Source organism: Acomys russatus, chromosome 11, assembly GCF_903995435.1.
Source record: "Acomys russatus chromosome 11, mAcoRus1.1, whole genome shotgun sequence".
NCBI classification, from domain to species: Eukaryota; Metazoa; Chordata; class Mammalia; order Rodentia; family Muridae; genus Acomys; species Acomys russatus.
The window spans coordinates 59,100,341-59,120,485 of NC_067147.1; the positions used below are offsets into that span (position 1 = coordinate 59,100,341).

A 20,145-nucleotide genomic window follows, 5' to 3' on the forward strand; every position below is an offset into this window, starting at 1 on the left:
AACATCTGTGACGGAGACTCAGAGTCAGGTCAGCTGTCCTTAAGCTCGGGAATGGCAAATGTTCCCCCAACTCGGGCAGGGTTAAGCGGAAGGACCAGGGAAGTTGGCCAGGAGGCCCCAGAGTGACAGGAGAGGCCCTGGAGCCTCATCCTGGGTTCTTTGTAAGGAGGAGGTTGAGCTGTGGTGCTGAGAGCTCTGTCCCCACCTCACCCTCCTGGCGGAGGTCTCACCTTTGCAGGTCTTTCTGTCTGGCTGCAACATGAACCCCACAGGACAGCTGCAGTGGGCGCCCGTCGCAGCATCGTGGCACTTACTGTCGCAGCCTCCGTTGTTGACGGCACAGGTCTCTGTTGAAGGAGGTGTGGGTGGTAATGGGGTTACTGGCCTAGAAGGATGCCAGGCTCCGGTAGCAGGGGCCTGAGGGAAGGCCTCAGCCACCTCAGGGGGGTTGCATTAAGCGGAAGCTCCAGCCTCCAGCCTCCCCTTCCTCCCAGCGCCCACCCCTCACAAGTGCAGGAAGGGCTCCACATCCCTGCCCCCTACTTGATTGAAACAAGGTGGACAGCAGTGAGGCAGGTACAAGCCAGAGCTGTCAGGCAGGAATGTGCCTGGGGCTGGGGGTGGGGCTGGGGGCGGGGCTGGGGTGGGGCTGGGGGGCTGGGGGTGGGGTGGGGGCTGGTGGTTGGGGGGGGGGGAGGAAGGGAGATGAAGCTAAAGGAAGGGTTGTGCCTGCCAGGGAACACAAGGGACAGACCAGTTCTTCCCTTCTTGGCTGTGTGTGTGGAGGGGGGTCATGGTGGACAGTCTCCTAATAGGTCTGATGGGAAGAGTTTCTCAGGACCCTAAGGGCTGCCCAGCAGCTCCTCTGCCTTGGACATTACAAGTCCGACTCCCTCCCTGCCTTGGAGGAGATGGCTGAGCTGGGTCACTCCCCCTTTGACTGCTCCTGAAGCTGGCTGGTTCTTTTAATTTGCTGATGAGATAATGTGCGGGGGAGGGGGGGGCTGGTGAGGGGTGTGGGGGGCTGGTGAGATGGGGGGCTAGTGAGGTGGGCTAAGGAGAGGAAGAACCCAGAGAGAGAAAGTGGAAGAACACAGAGAAAGCGCAGCACCTTCTCAGCTAAGACTCCTGTCAGCTCAGTCTGCTGAGAGACCAGAGCAGAAGGAAGAGAGATGTAAAAGGCTGCTTTGGAGAGTCCATGGGAGAGCAGGAGCCTGGCACGGGGACCTGGAGGGATGTCGCCTGTCCTAGGCACAAGCATTTACCCGTAGCATCCCAGGGCCTCCCTGGAGCAAGAGAGTTGTTCTCAGTACCAAGGTGTCAGGCCTTCCCTTGTCACCAAAGACTGCAGTGTGCCAGGGCTCCAAAAGAAGCCCACCTCTGCCTGGGAGTCCCCGGCACGTCACATGTCCTGGTCTCAACGCGGTCTCCCTGAGGTCTCCTAGACCATCAGGAGCTCAAGTCCAGGCTCCTAGTCCCCCAGAAGTGCTCTAAGTATGGAAAGCAGGCTACCAAGGCCTGGGTTAGCATGGGGGGGGGCACACCTATGACAACAAGACCCTGTCTGCCCGGGATGGGCACAACAGAACTGGCATGATGTCTACCCCAGGCTGGACCAGGAAGCTGGGCAGAGCTGCCCACCTCTGCAGGACCCTTGCTCAGAGCGGCAGCGGGGAAGGTGGCAGGAGGGCATAGCTTTGCCCTGTCCTGTGTGCAAGGCATTGACCACACACTACACTCTGTTTTGATAGTCACAGCTGAAGGAGGACTATCAGCTGTGGGCTGAGGACCAGTGCAGTGGGAGCACACTCGGGCCGGCTGGTGCTGGGGACCAGCACAATGGGAGCACACTTGAGACCGGCTGGTGCTGGGGACCAGCGCAGTGGGAGCACACTCGGGACCGGCTGGTGAGAACACAAGCCAGAGCCAGGACCCAGACTCAGGTCGACTGAACCCAGGGTCAGGCAGAGATCAGCAGCTGATGTCAGGTGATGTGCTAATGGTGGGAACCCAAGAAAGACAACCCACCTCTGACACACCTCATGTCAGTGGTAGAGTGGAGATGCAGGTGCAGAGGGGTGCAGATGCCTGGGAAGGGACTGGGGTGTTGAAAGGTGGTGTAGGAGGAGGAAGCAGAAGTGGAAGAAGAGGGGTGACAGGAGCCAGGAAGATGATGAGTGTCAAAGTTCCCAGGCCCCATCTTAGGGACTCAGGTTTCCTGCCACCTGATGGTGCCAGAGCCCACACACTGCCAGAGGAGCCCTGCTGGGCATGCGGTTAGTGGGAGCCCCCGGCAGGCCGGTTAGCCCTTCCCTAGCAAGCCGGTGAGTGCGAGTGGAGAGCAGACATATTTACCATTAGAAACAGCCTGAGTGGGCGCACGCTGCTCTAGCCGCCTTTCCCCTGTTTGACATTGTAAAAATGCTGTTTAGATTGCAGGGCAGGTCCCACTGAAGCCCACGGGGTGCCCCAGGCCTACCCCGCACCCTCTACCTTGAAGGTTCAAATGCTGAACTTCGGGACCCCAAATTAGCCTCATTCCTCAGCTCCGCCCTGCCTGATACCCTCAAAGAAGTCAAGCCCCCACAAGTGGCTCTAAAGCAGAGCTTCGGAGTCTCAGAGCGAGCAGCTGTGGGTCTAGCCATACACAGCACATCAGAAGCAAAGCTGGCAGGAGACGTCAAGTCTCACGTTTGACCACCTCTCATCTCGCTTCTGTCTTAACTACAGTACACTCCCAGTCTCCCCACTCAATCTGAGGGTCCCCATGACCCCAGGGACATTTCCTCCTGCCAAGGCTGGCAAGAAAAATTAGCTACAAGGCAAGGAGGCTCCTTTCCCTCAGAGCAAAGGGACAAGAGTGGGGAAGGGCAGGCTGGCTCGCTCTGTCCTGTCTTGCTGGCTGCTGTCCAGTGGGTCAGGGTTAGAGAGCAAGTCCAGTGTGATAAGGGCATTTTCAAAAAGCAGCCATGTTTGAGAACACCTGAACAGAAACTCAAGGGAACCCTCCCTCTTCCCCCATGGGCCTCTGCCCTGCCTCCTGCCACTGCTCCCTAGGGACCACATGCAGCTTCTTCTGGAAGAATCTGGGGGGTATGTGAGTGTGCCCAAGGGGTGGTGGGAGGTTTGCAAAGCAGAAGAATTAGGAGGGTATGAGAGGAGCTGGAACAGCCCAGTCAGAGAAGGGAACACGGAGATGTGAACAGAGAGCAGCAGGAGAGCGTAGGTGACAGCAGCACGTTCCAGCCACGCGTGTCTGGCCGGGAGCCCTGTATGAGCCCTGTTGCTGCAGTTAAGAGAGCTGGGTGCAAGGGACTGCCTGGACGCAGGGCTTCCCAGAGCCACTGTGCTCACCTTCTCTTCTCCAGCCTGCTGTGGCTCACCAGACGACCAGCCCTCCACAAGGACCAGTGCCCATACAACAAGCACGTCCACCTCCGCCTGGCTGGAGACCCTGCCTCGCGCCTAGCCAGAGCCTGCCCTTTCGTTTCCCACTTCTCTAAAGAGACACATGGCCAGTCACCTCACCACTGAAGTAATAGCAACATAAGGAATTCAAGGGTAACTAAAGGGCGTAGCTCATTCACAATGTCTGGAGACCCGGGTCAGGCCCAGGAATTCAGAGGAAGGATGGAAGGCTGCATGTAGCAGGTGAGGGGTGTGGGCAGCCACAGGCCCAGTGAGGACCAGTGCTGCTGGGTGCTGGGTGGGAGGTGGGCCTCGAGGAAGGGGGTTTGCAGGGGTGAAGGAGGGAGGGATGCCTGAAACCACCCTACCTGTCCAGCCCAAGGCTAACTGCTCTAGGAATAAGTACCGTGTCCTGACATCAGTTCCACAGTGGGGACACTGGGCTGTGGCAGTTCCCACCTCAGCCCCACTGGTCAACAGGGCCTGGGTCAGCTGCTCGGCTGGCCTCCCCAGAGCTCCTCAAGTTATCCCTACGGCCTTGGTTGACCAGCATCTCTGCTAATGGTCCCTAATTTGGTAATGTTTCAGTCTTAGAGGAAGAAGAGGGCGAGGCTCCTGCGGAGGGCAGATGGTCAGGTGTGCCCTTTAGTCTCTCAGAGCCATCCCCCAGTAGATGCGCCATCACATGACCCTTCCTTCCCGCACTGTTACTCTATCCAGCACCTAGAACCCCCGGGATTTCCCCTCCCCCCAAGTCCCCTGTCCCTACCCCCACCCTGTCACAAGTGGCTCGAGTTGTCCCCTGGCTTCACCCACCGATGCATGTCTTCCCGTCACTGTGGAGCACAAACTTGACATGGCAGCCGCACCGGGGGCCCTGCTCTGTGTCGTCACACGTGTGCTGACAGCCGCCATTACCGTAGTTACAGGTCACTGCAGAGGGCAGGGGGAGAGGGGGGAGACAGGAGCTGTCAGTCTCCTTTTCCCTCTTGCTGCAGGTCTGCAAGGCTGGAAAGCCACCCTCTTTCCTCACCGTGTCACTGCCTGTGCCCCCATGCCCCCAGTCTCTCTCCCCCCATCCCTGCCCTTTGGCTACTGAGGCCCCACATCCCTCTTGCCCCTGTATGTCTCACATTTACAGTCCCGTTGGTTCTTGGTGAGCTCGAAGCCGGGGCGACATTCACAGGCAATGCCCCCCTTGGGCGTCTCCCGGCAGATGTGGGCACAGCCATGGTTCCTGTTCATGCAGTTCATCCCTTCTAAAAGGGGAGGGGACAGTGACGCTGCTCCTGCACCTGTGCGTGCCTCAGGACACTAAGAGGGTCAGTGGAGCCTGCCACCTGAGGCCTAGGACTTAGGAAGGGCCCAGAAAAATCTAAAACAGCATCTCTCTGCTCCAAGAGCTTACACTGAGACTAGAAACCTGAAGATTAATAGCAACCAGATTGATAATTCAGTAAGACCATTACTAAGCCCTATGCTGCTTGGTTTTTTTTGGTTTTTGTTTTTGGGTTTTGGGTTTTTTTTTTTTTTTTTTTTTTAATAGTGTTTTTGGTTTTTTGAGACAGGGTTTCTCTGTGTAGCTTTGGCTGTCCTGGACTCGCTTTGTAGACCAGGCTGGCATTGAACTCACAGCGATCAGCCTGCCTCTGCCTCCCTAAGTGCTAGGATTGCAGGGGTGTGCCACTACACCTGGCTATGCCACTTTTTTTTTTTTTTTTTTAAAGAGACAGGATTCTCTTCATACCCCTGACTGTCCTGGAACTCACTCTATAGACCAGGCTGCCCTCGAACTCAGAGATCCACCTGCCTCGGCCTTGACTGGGATTAAAGGCATTGGCCATCAGGCCCAGTTTGGCCACAAATGTATTAAGCTCCTACCACTGGCAGGGCAGCACGCTAGGTGATGGGGACACACAGGCAAAGCAGATGTAGCTTTTTCCCCAGGATATCATAGTCCAGTGAGGGAATGAGCCGCAGACCCAGGCAGCATACACCCCGTGCTGCCTGCTGCCTGACAACTTTCGCCACCCACCCAGGCTGTGGAAATGGGACCAGAAACAGCTGGACCAGAGAACGCCCCCAAATAGCCTCAATTCCGTACTGACCACAGATATATTCCCTGGTCTTTCCCTAATACAGTGTCTAGGCTGTGACTAAATTAAGGGGTAGAGAGGAACAGGAGTGTGAGACATGGAGTGAGTGTTGAGGGCCAAGCAGGGCGGGGTGGGGCGGGGCGGGGCGGGGCGGGGTGGCTCCCAGGCCCTGGGCTGACCTTCTGGCCGCTGGATACAGGTGTGCTGGTTGTCGCTGAGGAAGAAGCCTTCTCGGCAGTGGCATTCATAGCTGCCCATCATGTTGACGCAGCTCTGCTGACAGCCGCCATTGCCTTCAGAACACTCATCTACGTCTGTGCAAGAGAGGCTCATTGGTGGGGCTGTGGTGGCAGCACCAAAGGCAGAGTGCAGACTCAGGAGCCCAAACCCCCTGCCCACTCCCACACACACAAAAGCCCACCTTTAGCAAGCAGGTAGGGTGAGAACCATCTGCATCTGGCCAGCCTAGGTGAGAGATGGCTCGGCCATTACGAGCACTGACTGCTCTTCCAGAAGACCTGAGTTCTAGTCCCAGTGCCCACGTGGCAGCTAATTGCCCGCAACTCCAGTCCCAAGGAACCCAGTGTCCTCTTCTGGCCCCTGCAGGCCCCGGAGGCACGGGGCACAGAGACACATGTGCAGGCAAACACCGTGCACCTCAACTCTCAATAAGTGAAAGAGCCTGGGTCTAAGCACAGAGGTCAGGATGAAAGCCAGAGTAAGAGGACTAGTGGCAAAGACAGGGAAGGGTACCAGTCGCACTGGCTGGCAGTAGCGGATTAGGCGTGGTAGCTAGCTGTGGTGAGCAGCCAGGGGTCAGGGAACCTGGAAATGGCTCTCTCCTCAGACAGTAAGCAGTGTGGCTGTGCTCCTGAAGATGGAGGGAACAGCCCAGCTACAAGCCCTCAGGGCAAGGACAGTTCTGTAGACAAAGCCGCAACCTCAGCTTCCTCCCCTCCCCCAGGCCGGGGTTCACTGCCATGGGTGGGGAAAGTGCCAGGCCACGCCCTGGATGGTAGAGGGGGAACGGTAGGGGTCCCCCAAGCCACCATTCCTAGAGCCAAGCTCACCCTGAGGGTCTTCACTTCTTTATCCTGACTCCATCTCTAGGCTGGCTACTGCCCTCCCACCCTCTACTTCTCCCTGGGGAAACTGAGGCCCACAACATGGGTTCCCTAAGAGTTAAAGGGATGGATGGTTGAGGCTTTGAACCCTCCCCCTTAAACAGACTTTTGTAACTCTGACCCTCTCAATGCCTGTTCTTTCTCTTGTTATGGTCAGATCATGGTGATAATTGGGGCTCGAGAGACCCAACGGAGGCCAAAGAATTAGAGCACCCCATTCCTCTACCCAAGTAGTTCACATCTTGTCCCTACAGAGTCCCTTGGGTGACAGGGCAGAGAAGGCTCTCCCATAGTAGCAGAGGGGCCAGGGAGGCAGCCATGGGAAGGGCCTGCCAGGAACTCGGATAGGAGGGTGGCTGAGATGGTCACATGCAGCTCAGCAGTAAAGGGAGGGGGGGCTGGGCCCTGGTGCATCTGGCAAACCAAGTTCCTGTGCTGATCCCCAGCTTTGAAATCTCAAATCTTGTTAGAAGCTTCAGATTGTCTACATAGGAGAAACCCTCACTTGGTCTGAGTAACTCAAAACCAAGGTGAAAGCTGAGTTTGGAGGTCCAGGGATTCTACCCATAATAGAGCTGCTGGGATGGCATCTCAGGCCCGATTCAGGCTTGGAACCCGAGAGAGGCTGAGACTAAAGACAGGAGAGGTGGCAAGGAGCAGAGGCTTCCAGTGCCCAGGGCGGGGCGGGGGGCAGGGGGGAGCATGCAGCATTAGCAACAGTGCTGCTCACTCAATCCCTGCTCCGAGCTGAAGCTGCACAGGGCATTTTACACATGTCTATGTGATCAGTCGCCCCCCCTTCACCGCCCCCCCACAACAGCAGCCTCAGAGAAGGTCCTAACATCCCCCCCCCCCACACACACACACTTTAGAGATGAGTGATCTGAGATTCCCAGAGGCAGAATCAGGCTGTGTGTGCAGCCAAGTTATCCCTCCCAAGCACGCAGCTAAACCCGCCACCCCATCCCCTTTCCTGGGAGCTTCTTAGCAGTGGCTCAGGCTCTTCAGCCATTGCAAGGCTGGTTCATCCTCCCCAGCCGGCCTCATGGCAGGGGGCTGGCTGCCCTTGCTACTTTTTTTTTTTTTTTGGTTTTTTAAGACAGGGTCTTTCTGTGTAGCCTTGGCTGTCCTGGACTCACTTTGTAGACCAGGCTGGCCTTGAACTCACAGATATCAGCCTGCCTCTGCCTCCCAAGTGCTGGGACTAAAGGGGTGTACCACCAGCACCCGGCGTCCTTGCTCTTTTTGACCACATTTTTTTCTCCTTGCCTGAGAAACAATGAAGCGACCTGGTTCCCTACCAATGCCAGCCAGCCATCCCTTGCTCACCTAGACAGTTGTGAAACGGCCTGGTTCCCCACCAATGCCGGCCAGCCATCCCTTGCTCACCTAGACAGTTGTGAAACGGCCTGGTTCCCCACCAATGCCGGCCAGCCATCCCTTGCTCACCTAGACAGTTGTGAAACGGCCTGGTTCCCCACCACTGCCGGCCAGCTGTCCCTTACTCACCCAGACAGTTGTGTCCATCATGCGCCAGATGGAAGCCGTCATAGCAGGTACACCGGTAATTGCCAGGGATATTGACACAGTCGTGTACACAGCCTGCATTGTCCTCCCGTTCACACTCATCCACGTCTGTGCACAGAAAGAAAGTACACTGAAGGTCATACACAAACAGCTGTGTCATTTTACCTTTATGGTTTTGTTTGTTTTCTGAGACAGGGTTTCTCTGTGTAGCCCTGCCTGTCCTGGACTCACTTTGTAGACCAGGCTAGTCTCGAACTCACAGAGATCTGCCTGCCTCTGCCTCCTGACTGCTGGGATTAAAGGCATGCGCCACCACCACCCTGCTACTTTTATGCTTTTAATTATGCCATTTCATATAGAAGACTTGACCTTCTTTAATTGGAGTATTGGTGTGTAGGGGTACCATTCTTGAACCAACACCCCTCAGGTCCCAGGGCACAACTGTAGTTCTCAGTTTATTATTTCAACAGGAAGTACCATGTACTTTCTCCACAGAAGCCTCACTGGTACGCAGGGTCACACACTGAGATCGCTAGTCCTCGGCTACTTTGCAGTGTTTTTATAGCAAAAGATAGCCCTGTTTGAGGGTGAATCCTACTGGGGTGCTCTGGTCCTGTCCCCTGAGCATAAGATGAAGGGCGCAAGTACAGGCTCCTGCTTCAGGGATCTTCGGGCCTTAGTTCTGTGACTGAAGGGCACCCACCCCAGACACCTGCGTGGCTATGAAGTGTTCAGCCCAGCCCGTCACCTGCTTTAGGTAGTGCTCCCTCTGGGAAGGTGTTGCTGTCCTCCTTGGCCCCAGGAACTATGGTCCAGCCCCCGAGGCAACAGCATTAGTCCCCACTTCCCTGTGGGCTCCCCTCAGGGCACCCCCAGCCTCACCTTTGCAATGTTTGCCGTCCCCCGTGTAGCCAGACTTGCAGATGCACTTGTATGACCTTGGAGTGTTCTGGCAGATGGCATCGATGTGGCAATGGTCAGTCCCTTCCACACACTCATCCACGTCTGTCAGGGGCAGAGGGGGACACGTGAAAACAGATGTGCCTCACCCAGTGCACCCCCCCTTGAGTTTTCAAGGTGTGTTCCTCAAAGGCACGGTCCCCTCTTGAAGGCAGAGCAGTGCACATCTGAGCCCCCCTCCCCCTGCCCACTGCTCTGAACACTTCATAAATTCAAATGAGCCCTCACTGCCTCGAGGACATTCAGACAGCAGCGACAGCTCCAGGACTCTCTGACACATCCCACTTCAACCTGAACAGCACACCCGATGCGTTAGACATAGGCAGCCCAGCGAGATTAGTTTATCTTTCTCAGCAACAGACTAGGGGGAGGGAGAGGCACAGAGTCACCGGGACACACATAGTCCAGGCTGGCCTTGAACTCATTACACAGCCGAGGGTGGCCTTCAGGCCCTGAGCCTTCTGCCCAGCGCAGCTGGTCACTAGTAATTAAGAAAAGGAGATGGGGCACTCGTGGGAAGCTCATCCATCTCCCAGCCCAGCGTCACATCTGGTACAGCTGTGTACATCAGTGACCCTGCACTCAAGTACAGCAGTTCACACCATGATCCTGGCACTCGGAGACCAAGGCACAAGGATCAGGCTAGATAGTGAGACCGTATCTCAAAAACCCAGACCATTAATCCCAGCACTCGGGAGGCAGAGGCAGGCAGATCTCTGTGAGTTCGAGGCCAGCCTGGTCTACAAAGCAAGTCTGGGACAGCCATGGCTACACAGAGAGACCCTGTCTCAAAAAACCAAAAAACCAAACAACAAAAAGCCCCCAACTAAAGATCAAGCCAGCTCCGCCTTATTCGGGCACCAAGAAGCCTCAGAGGAACAGAGTTCCATGTGGGAAGACTAACCTCGGCCCCGAGCTATCAGTGGAAGGGCCAGGAACTGCCACTTGTTGGCCTGGCAACCCTAAGCTTGGTAAGGGCAGTTCTCTGAGCTACCCCACTGACCAGGCAGCCTCTCCACCCCCCACCCTCAATCCTTCTGTTCCAACACCAAGTGCTCCCTCTAACAGGTGTGACTGACAGAGTCACACTAAAGACAGAGGCTCCTCCAGGCCCCCCCAAAAAAGAGGGTGGTTAAGAGAGGACCTCGGGCCGGGCAGTGGGTAGAGCATGCCTTTAATCCCAGCACTTGGGAGGCAGAGGCAGGTGGATCCCTGTGAGTTCAAGTCCAGCTTGGTCTACAAAGTGAGTCCAGGACAGCCAAGGCTACACAGAGAAACCCTGTCTCCAAAAACCAAAAAAAAAAAAAAAAAAAAAAAGAGAGAGAGAGAGAGAGGATGGGGTAGGGGGCCAAATGTGGCAGGGCACCCCTTCTTTGGGAGGCAGGCATGGAGGTTTCCAAATTCAAGGATAGACAGGGCTACACAGAGAAACCTTGTCTCAAAAAATCAAAAATGAAAGAAAATAAAATAAAGAGATGGGGGGGCACATCAGGAAGCTGTGGACAATAGAGTGGCGCCCATGATGAACTGATAAAGAGAAAGCCTCATTCGGCCCCAGGGATTTCCTGTCGGGAGCGGGGGGGGGGGGGGCATGAGGGGATGTAGGGGGGGGGGGGGGAGGGGGGGGCAGTCACTACATTCGGCATCACACTGGCAGATAGACAAAAGACAGAAACCAGAAGCTGGTGGGTGCCATGAAGCATTAGGGGTGAGCCTCAACCCAGGCTGCAAAGCAGAACCAAGTCCACTAAAAATGCCCAAGGCCCCAAAGACTGTAGTCAACACGCCTGGGCTGGGCCCTGACAATCGGCTTCCCTTCCAGATGCTTCTAATAGGTAGCTGGGGTTGAGAGCCTTGTCACAGCCTGAGGAGGAAGGCACCATGTCTCTCTATGAACTAGAAACACATCCTACGGATTGAAGTCTGCCAGTAAGCGAGCGGGGACCTGGGAGCAAGGTAGGTGAGTCCCCCAGGCTGTGAAGTCGGCTGCTATAATGCAGGTTCTCAGGCCTTACCGGCCACCCAGGGAATACAGCTCCTGAAGACGCGCCAGGCAGAGGCGCACATCCTGTACACACTCAGAAGCCAGTGCGAGATGCAGCCATTTGTCCTCTGTTTAGATGCTTCCAGAAGCACTGGGGGGTGGGGGGTGGGGAGTAGGGAGTGGGGCAGAGCTGGAGTACCCAGGGGCTGAGAACCGAAACGGGCACAACTCACACACCCAGCCTCAGAGCCACCCTCTGGCTCTGTTGGGCTATCTCGACCCCTCAGCTCTCCTTGTCACTTGCCATCCCAACAGTTCTGAGTGCCAGGAGGCGGTCTACATGTACTGCCCACCTCAGCCGAGCTCGGCAGTCACATGCCGGCCCGTCACCAAGTGGAGGGGTGGAGGGGAGGGGCATGGAAGCCAAGGCCATAAGCCGAGTGAGAGTGGCCTTGTGGGTGGCTAGAGGCCTGTTGCAGAACTAGTTTGTCCCACTGGTGGAGCGCGTACAGAAGCAAGAAATGTCCCGTCACAGGAAGGCCACCTGCAGCAGCGGGGACAGCCCCAGGTTAAGATCCGGCTCCACCACTTCCCTGGGGAGGCTCTTCTTACGTTTTCTTTTAAGAGACAAGGCTTTCCTATGTAGTGCAGACTAACCTCGAACTCACAACCCCCTGTTCCAGCCCCTCCCTGGTGTTGGGATGGCAGGTGTGTGCCACCGCTCCTGTCCTTAGATTTCCCCCATAGAATGGAGTGACTGCACCTCCTCAAAAGAGGCTGTGAGCAGCTGATGGGGGCCAATTCATGGGAACCGCCTGATAAAGTGCAGGCAGCTTGAGATTACGAAGCTGAGGGTTGAGCAATAGAGGACCTAAGTCTGTTCAGTCCACTGTGTGGCCATGGATCACACGCGGCCCTTTTCACTTCACCTCAAAGGCAGCTCCTCAGCCCCACCAGCCACAGGCCAAATGCTTGTGGTGGGCTGTGCAAGAGGAGACACCCCAGCGGCACAGAGCTCACGGAACAGTAGAGCTCAGGGGGTTCTAAAGGACGAACACTTCCGGGTCTGGCCCAGAAACATGGAGGCTCCTCCAAACGACCCTCTCTGCAACCATCTCAGAGGAGTCTGTCTCCCTGTGCTGGGGCTCGCCTCCTGTGCCTCCCCTCAAGGGCTCCCCGAGACTAGAGCCTGTCTGCTGGTTGCTTCAGCCACCTTCCCACTGGATACACCCTGCTCCTCGACCCTCAGCACCACCTAACTGTCCACAGCATCCCGCACATGGCCCGCCTTCCCGTTCACGCTGCAGGCTCACCCTCTTCACCCTCTTCAGCTTTTCCACCCTGGTTCATTGTGTGCCCTGTCCCCAGTGAGCCCCGGAGCCAGGGCACTCAGCTTGCCCTCGTGTGTGTGTGTGTGTGTGTGTGTGTGTGTGTGTTTTTCCTGCTGAGCCCCTGATACTCCGAAGCTGTCTCAAGTAATACGTCCCACTTCCCGCGTGGCCGGGTGCCTGTTGGAGAAGGGACCTTCCAACTGTGTGCCTGAAATCTGAAGCAACAGGCCTGAGGCACAGAGAATGGCACCAGGGCCCCAAAGCGTCCCCAGCGCACCTGCCAGCCCAGAATGAGCCCTTGAGGGGACTTCCGTGGCACACACGGGCAACCTCAGCTTCGTCCACCCTCTCAGGGCACAGCTGTCTACCAGCTGCAAGCCGAGCGATGCGCTTGGCCATGGGTTGGTTTACACTGGTGGGTCTCGGCTCAGGCTACCCGCCAGAACCTGGGGACCTCTGAAGGCCCACCAGGTCAGGACCTCCAGGAAAGCCTGGGGCTACCTTTCTTTTCCAACTCACATAAATGAGCTATCTTCCTGAGCTAGGAGGCTCTTCGGAGGCAGCATCATGACACACTTGGAGGTTCTAGACTGATGCTACAGCAACTCTTAGTGCACGCTTAGCTCCTCTTTAGCCGCTGAGCATACCCAGCTTCCTCTCCTGAAAACTCATCACAGTACCATCCGGGGGTGGGGGGCACTGCTACCAGCATCAAGTCGGTCAGCACCCACCAAGCACTGGGTGCCACAGTGTGGACACACAGCGAGTGCTCAACACCAGCTGTGTTCAGCTGCCCAGCCACCCAGGATTCCCTTGGATGCTTGCTCCATGTAAACTTGCGTACCGTGGCTTCCGGATCTTTGAACCCATGATACCACTGGCAAAGCCGTACATACCTGAGCACTCAGCAAATGGCCACCAGGCACCCGCACGGGGGCAAGCGCTGTGCCAGGTACTGAGGGCTCACTAGTCAATGAGACAGGATGCCCGCATGTGAGGGGTCTCTGTCATTATCTGTTAAACCTGGTGGGTGAGACCCTTACCCGAGGCACACCCCAGAGAAGAAGCCTGGCTTCTCTACTCCCCTGTGACCAATCTGGGATCAGGGGGCTCCCGGGGGCCTTATTCTGAGAAGTAGAGTGCAACTGTGAGGGCCTGGTCTAGAACTCCCCGGAACTCACATTCAGCAGCGTGAACCTCTAAAAGCAAACGCTCCCACAGCAAAAGGGGGAGGCAGAGACAGGAGAGTCCCCAGCTTGCCTCGCTTGTGCAGTGCTAAACAATGACAGACGCGGCCTCAAACAAGGTGGAAGCTGAGAGCTGCCGCCTGAGGTTGCCCTCTGACCTCCACATGTGTGCTGTGGCAGTGTGCCTGCACTTACACACACACAGGGGGTTTTATTGTTTAGTTTTGTTGTTGTTTTTGTTTGGTGTTTTGTTTTGGTTTTTTTTTTTTTTTCAAGACAGGGTTTCTCTGTGTATATAGCCCTGGCTGTCCTGGACTCCCTTTGTAGACCAGGCTGGCCTCGAACTCACAAAGATCCACCTGCCTCTGCCTCCCGAGTGCTGGGATTAAAGGTGTGCGCCGCCACCACCACGCCCGGCTCACACAGAGATTTAAGAGAACATTGGGGGCCTGATGTACCCAGGGCCAGCGGTGACTGGGCGGGGCGGATGGTAGGATCTTGGGCTCCTTCGTCAGTCACTCTCGGGGCGCTGCAGCCATGTCTTATTAAATGGATGGGGGGAACCCTTAGTGAGGTTATCTTGGGAAAGAGCCAAACTCATCCCTGGAAGTCTCCTTAAAGTATGGAGAGATGGCCCCCTCCCTCCTCCCTGTCCCCCCAACTCGGCAGTTAGTTCTGCTTACAGCAACCAACCAGCACAGAGCGCTGAGATGGGATGGAACTGGATCGGACTGGCGGACTGGCGGTCAAAGCCAGCACAGCCCGAGGTTCTGAGGCTGAGGAGGGGACCAGGGTAGACAGGGAGTGGGCAGACAGGCAGGCAAGAAGGGTAGGGCAGGCAGGCGGGCGCAGTGGCAGGCAGGTGTCAGCCATGGGATTCACTACTCTGGGGCCTTAGCAGCCTGTCAGAAACAAAAACAAACACCAGGGATACAGGTTCCTGCTGTTAACAGCCTCAAACCGCCGGAGGAAAACTCCAAATAAATATAATTAGAAACTAGTAAAAAAAAAAAAAGTCCTCTCTGTAAACCTGCCCCCCAGGATCTACCATTTAAGCACCCCATCCTTCTACAGCCCTTCCCTTGGCACCCACCTAGCCTGACTCTGTACATCACCCAGAGATTCATTAGGCCTCTTTTCTCATCCTACACCCTTCCTATGGGCCAACAACCTCGTCCTCAGTTTGCCACTGTCAGTAACCAGGACCAGAAAGGCCCAGGCACAACGCTCTGAAATGCAAAGCCCACAGCTCTCTGGGGGCTATGGTTTGTCACAGAGGAAAGCCACTGGTAAACCAAGCCCTCCAGTGCCCTGTTCGGGGGTCATCACCCATATGTGAACAACAATTGTAGATCCAGCTCCAACCCCAGAGCAAACCCTTGACCTGAGGTGGGAAGGGCTGCTCGGGGCGCTAAGGGGAGCCACAGAGTTCACTCTTGGGCACCACAGGGTGAACACAGAAACTCACCCGTGTGCTCCTTGGGCTACTTTCTTGGTGCTGCTTGCCTGACCAGGGGCTTTCAGGAAAAATACCAAGTGACAGGGCCTCGGCAGGCAAAGCAGAACAGGGTCCAGGTGGAGAGGGCCTTGCCTTGAGGTGGAAAACCTGGCCAGGTGGGGCTGCAGGACTGAGGCTCTGCAACATGAACCAGTTCAGGACCCCAGAGTTGCCGGGAATTAGGGTCTGCACTAGCCAAAGCTCAGACCTTGTCTTCCACCCACCTCGGGTGCTACCTGAGTCAAGCAGAGTGGTGGGGGAGAGAGTGGCTAGTCTCCAGACAGAAAGTCAGTGTCCTTTCTCTGCCCAGGTGAGTAGGCCATTCATACATCCCTGGGCTGGCTGACTTCACCTCTCCCTCAGCTCCAGCGGTCCACTCCTTCTCAGACTCCTGTCTCCCCAGGTCTGGGCCTCCCGTGAGCACTGCCAGCCCCAGAGCCTCAGAGCCGGCTCCGCAGTTTCCAGCCCTGACAGGAACTCTTTCTTACCGAGTGGTCATGTGCTAGGGGTATGGAGGCCCACACCCGCACATCGAAGTGGGCCGGGCAGAAGAGACCAGGGTGGGTTCTGGCAGCAAGCTCCTCCACCTCTGTCTTCAACATGGGATCTGAGGCCGTGCCCTCCCTTCCCCCACCCTCAGGTCAAGGCGCTGGATCAAACCATTCTACCCTTTTCCTTCTCCAACTAAGACAACAGACACATTCCCCACTCCCTTCTCCAGAGTGCCACACACATGTGCTCATACACCCAAGTGAATGCACGCCTCCCATTCCCAAACTCACACTTGTGTGCCTCCACTTACAACGGGTCCTAGCCGCTCACATCTCAAACTGGATCTCATGTCCTCAGATTCCAGAAGGTTCCAGAGGACAGTCTTATCTGAGGGTCCCTGGCTGCCCTCTTCTTCCTCTGCCTGTAGCGGCTGTGGCTCCCAGGTCTTCTGGTCCCCTCTCCACTCTACCCTACACTACAGAGACTCGGGAATGGACGGGTCTCCACACCTAAGACATGCCCTCAGCAAGCCACAGACAGAGGTCAAAGGGATTTCTGAGAACTTTCTTAAAATTGGGGCAACCTTAAGGAAACCGATTAAAACAAAACAAAACAAAACAAAAAAACAGGCTTTAAGAGTGGGGTTGTCAGTTCATCCGTCTGTCTGTCTGTCTGTCTGTCTGTCTGTTCTCTCCAGTAGGGCCTCAATGGGGCACAAGCCGGTAGTGGCTGCCCGAGGAGCCACCCGCACCCGCTGACATGGTTACGGGTTTTCATTTCATATTTCGGAGGGAGGGGCTAGGAGGAACAGTCCCCTCACTGTGGGAGCTGGCCACAGGAGCCGAGGGAAGTAGGCAGGAGAGGAAGCAGAGAGGTGGGGGAAAGGAGAGAGACACATACTCCCAGACAGAGACCCAGAGACAGAGAGACACTGTTTGCTGCCAGATGACCGCTCGCTCTCGGGCTCAGGGACGGTGTGAGGGACGGTGTGATTTCTAAATGGGTGACTTTCCCAAAACTCTATCCCTAACAGGGAAAGAAAGTTAAACGGCCAAGCTGGCTGTCCCAGAGCCTGCCTGGGGACAGGACCAGCCCCCCTGGAGGCCCTGAGACCTTTTCTTTCAGCAGCAACCTGAGCCCCTAAGTGAGGATTAGGTCTTTTTTAACCAAGGGTGTCCTCCCACCTCTACCCCACCCCCACCCCACCCCCAAAAGCAAGGCAAATTAATGCTTTTAAGTTTACAATTATCTTGGTTATCCAGTCTGTCTACTTTAAGACACACAGACAGGCACTTGAAAACTACTCAAGACCTTGTACCCGGCAAGCTCACTCATTTCCAGTCCCACGGGCTGACCCGCCTGCTCGGCCATGAGGAGGACGCTTTCAGCACTCCTGGCTAAAGACACAGCGGGCCAAGGTGTCCCACGGTGTTGGTAGGAGTGCATCTTCTGTCTGTCTGTCTGTCTGTCTGTCTCTCCCTCCCGCTTTCCTCTTCTGTACTTAAGCCCCTGTCCTCCTTGTCCTCCGCCCTATCATTGCATGGCTTTGACTCTCCCAGAGACACAGATGTCTCCCCAGAGGTGCAGCCGCTCTTCTCAAAGGTGCTGAGGGTGACTGTAATTTTTACAGACCCTCCAGAGCGCCACTGCAAAAGTGCGTGCCATCAAAGGCAAACTTCCTATCCTAGCCCTGATGATAGATGGCAGATATGCCAAAGGGGCAGGGGAGGCCTCCGGAAGCTCACAGCACTATGGGTAAGCCTGGGAGGCTCAGAGCGAACAGTTCTCATCCTGCCTGAAGCACCTACCTGCACAGTGGCGTCCAAGGGGCACTCTGTATTCCAGCAGGCCTGTTGTTAGGCAACCTTTGATGGACAGGGCTTCACAGGTTTCCTGAATGGTGGGGTTAATGAGAGGTTCCATCCTAATCTAGCTAGACTCAGAAACCCTAAGAATGTGTGTGTGTGTGTGTGTGTGTGTGTGTGTGTGTGTGTGTGTGTGTGTGTGTGTGTGTTGCAGTTACTGCCCCTTCATCAGGCAGGTGTAGCCCAGGATGGAGATGAGCAGGAGCCTTGGGGGTACCACATCCACTCCAGCTAAGTGTCCCCCAACACCGAGTGGGGTGTCCAATAAAAGGAGGTGCCCCTGAGTACCCTGACTCTTTCTATCCCTGGCAGATGGCCTGGTCTCCAGGCTTGAGAGCCTTAGTTTTCCCACACCTGTCCCGTTTAGGGGGTGTCCAGCTGCACCTGGAGCCCCTTTAATAGGCTGCCCCCCTTCCTGCCCCCCTCCCACTAAGCCGCCGCAGACACTGGCTCCAACATGAAAGAACCCCTTATCTCGTCTCTAGATTACTGCGCGAAATCTGTTCCTTCCTCAGACTAAACTCCCTAGCTAATTCCATGTTACGAGTAAGTCAGCTCGCACTACAAAAGCCAGCTTTGTTTACGGAAAACACACAAGCGGATCCACAGCAAGGAGAGGGGCTGTTCCAGGCAGCCGGCTGTCGGGAACCAAGGCTGCAGAACGGAGGCTGGGGTGGGGTCTGGTACTTGACAGCTGAGGGACTCTGGCGTTTAGTTAGTAACTGGCCAGGTTGGAGGTGCCAAGGGAAGAGGCAGTGTCCTGGGAGAAAAGGGAGCTGTTGGTCTAGCACAGTGAGACTCAGGCCCCTGGACAGTGAGTGCCAGACACTCAGACTTCCCCCAACTCCCAAGTTCAACTTTCCTTTTTGGCTCAGACTCTTCGACATCTCTGGCTGGCTTCAGGAGCCCCTAGGACAATAAGCAGAATCTACCTCCCGGGCAAAATCTTGCCAAAAGGAATTTTCTTTTTGTCCATATAAATCTCTTTTGGGTGAGGACAACGTGGGGGGAGGGGTGCGGCAGGTCATGGGGGAGGGGAGGCTGTCCCCAGAGAACTGTGGGACACCAGCCTGGTTTCTGCAAGCGCAGCCTTGGGACTGGCTGGGCAGTGAGCTCGGGGTCAGGGACCGGGGGCAGGAGGGCCTCCCAGTCTAATTCCTAGAGGGATCTGTCAGAGCTCCCAGCCTGGAATTTTACCTTGTTATTTTAATGCAATTCTGACCTGGATTTAAATGGAATTGGAAACCCCAGGCCTTAATAAATAAATATTATGATAAGAAATGAAAGCCATGCGAAACGAAAGAGATCCCCGCCTCCCAAGGCAGAAACGCAACGTTCGTGCCAGAAGTCAGTCACAGACATTTTCTCCTCCTGCCCCCTACCACCCCGTGACAGGCAGTCAGTTTCACCACGAAAGAGCCTGTTTTCTTTAACATCTTTCGACTTGATAAGACGGCGACTTCGAAATTTCGGCCTGACTCCGCGCGCGGGGAGGGGAGGAGGGTATGACACGCCTGAAAACTTCCTTCCCTCAGTCTCAAGTCCCCAACTGAAGTCCCAGGCAATGTTTGAGAGAAGATTCTCCGACCTTGGCGGAAAATGCTGGAGGTGGCAGGGAAAGCCGGCAGAAGTGCATGCTCCCGTCGGCGGGCCACCCCCAAGGCTCCTCCAAGCGCAATGCACAGAGGTCTGGCCCTGGGCGAGGAGTCCGGGCACCCGGCCGGGTCCTGACAGCCACGCACTTCCAGGCACCTGCCCCGGCTCGGACCCCGCCGTCCCGCAGCCCCGCAACCCCACGCCGCGCCGCGCCTCCCTTACCTTGCGCAGTCTTGCCATGCTGGGCGGCGCGCGCGTGGACCAGCAAGACGAGCAGGCAGAGCCCGGGGACGCGCCCCGAGCCCATGGCCTGGAGCTCCGCGCGGCGGGGCCGCAGGGGTGTCGCAGCCCCGGGGAAGGCGCGCGAGGCCGAGGGGGAGGGGACTGGAGGGAGCCCCGCGGGGGCTCGGGGCTGGGCGTGGGGAGCGCGCGGCGGGGAACGCGGCCAGGCGCGGGGCGGCGGCCCGAGGGGCGGCCGGGGCTATCGCACCCGACGCCCAGCTTCGCCCGCGGGGAGCTGTAGCCCGAGAGCGAGCGCGCAGAGCCGAGGCTGGGACCTGAGAAAGGGGAGGGGTGAAGTAGCGCCTAAACACGCCCTTTCTGCTTCTTTCTTCCTCCCTTGCTTTCTCGTCTCCCTGGCTCCGTCTGTTTTTCTTCGCCTTTCTCCTCCTCCTCCTCTTTCTCCTCCTCTCCTTGCTCCTTTTCGTTTTCTTCCTCCTCCCCTTCCCACTGCCCCCCCCCCCCCGCTTCTCTTCTCCGTCCTCCTCCTCCTCCTTTTTCGTGCCTTTTTTTTTTTTTTCTTTCAAAGGGGGCCTCGGCGTGGCGGCCGCTCCCCCTGCGCGCCCGGGCGCGCGGCCCCCTCCCCAGGCTGCCGGGCCGCTGCCTGCAGGAATTTACAATCCGGCGCTGGGGGAGCGGGCCCGGTCTCCATGGAGACGGCTTCCCCGGGAGCAGGGAGGTCAGGCGCAGACCGCGCACAATCAATGGATCAATGCAAGCCCCCGCTCCGCTCCAGACCAAACAGCACCGGGGCTCCGGCTCGTCCGCTCTCGCGGTGGGGAGGTAGCGGGGGAGCTG

At 56.7% G+C, this 20,145-nt stretch overlaps 1 protein-coding gene across 1 annotated transcript in view; it reads right to left on the minus strand.

The window, feature by feature from the left end:
• The window catches only part of Scube3 (signal peptide, CUB domain and EGF like domain containing 3), a 28,835-nt gene extending 11,305 nt beyond the window's left edge, over positions 1-17,530 (minus strand). The window contains exons 1-7 of the mRNA XM_051152512.1: positions 17,416-17,530; positions 9,038-9,160; positions 8,138-8,263; positions 5,684-5,818; positions 4,542-4,667; positions 4,225-4,341; positions 231-347 (exon numbers count right to left, since the gene is read on the minus strand). Coding sequence (XP_051008469.1) covers positions 231-347; positions 4,225-4,341; positions 4,542-4,667; positions 5,684-5,818; positions 8,138-8,263; positions 9,038-9,160; positions 17,416-17,530 — 859 coding nt within the window. The remainder of the gene's footprint in view (positions 1-230; positions 348-4,224; positions 4,342-4,541; positions 4,668-5,683; positions 5,819-8,137; positions 8,264-9,037; positions 9,161-17,415) is intronic.
• Between the last annotated feature and the right edge of the window lie 2,615 nt (positions 17,531-20,145).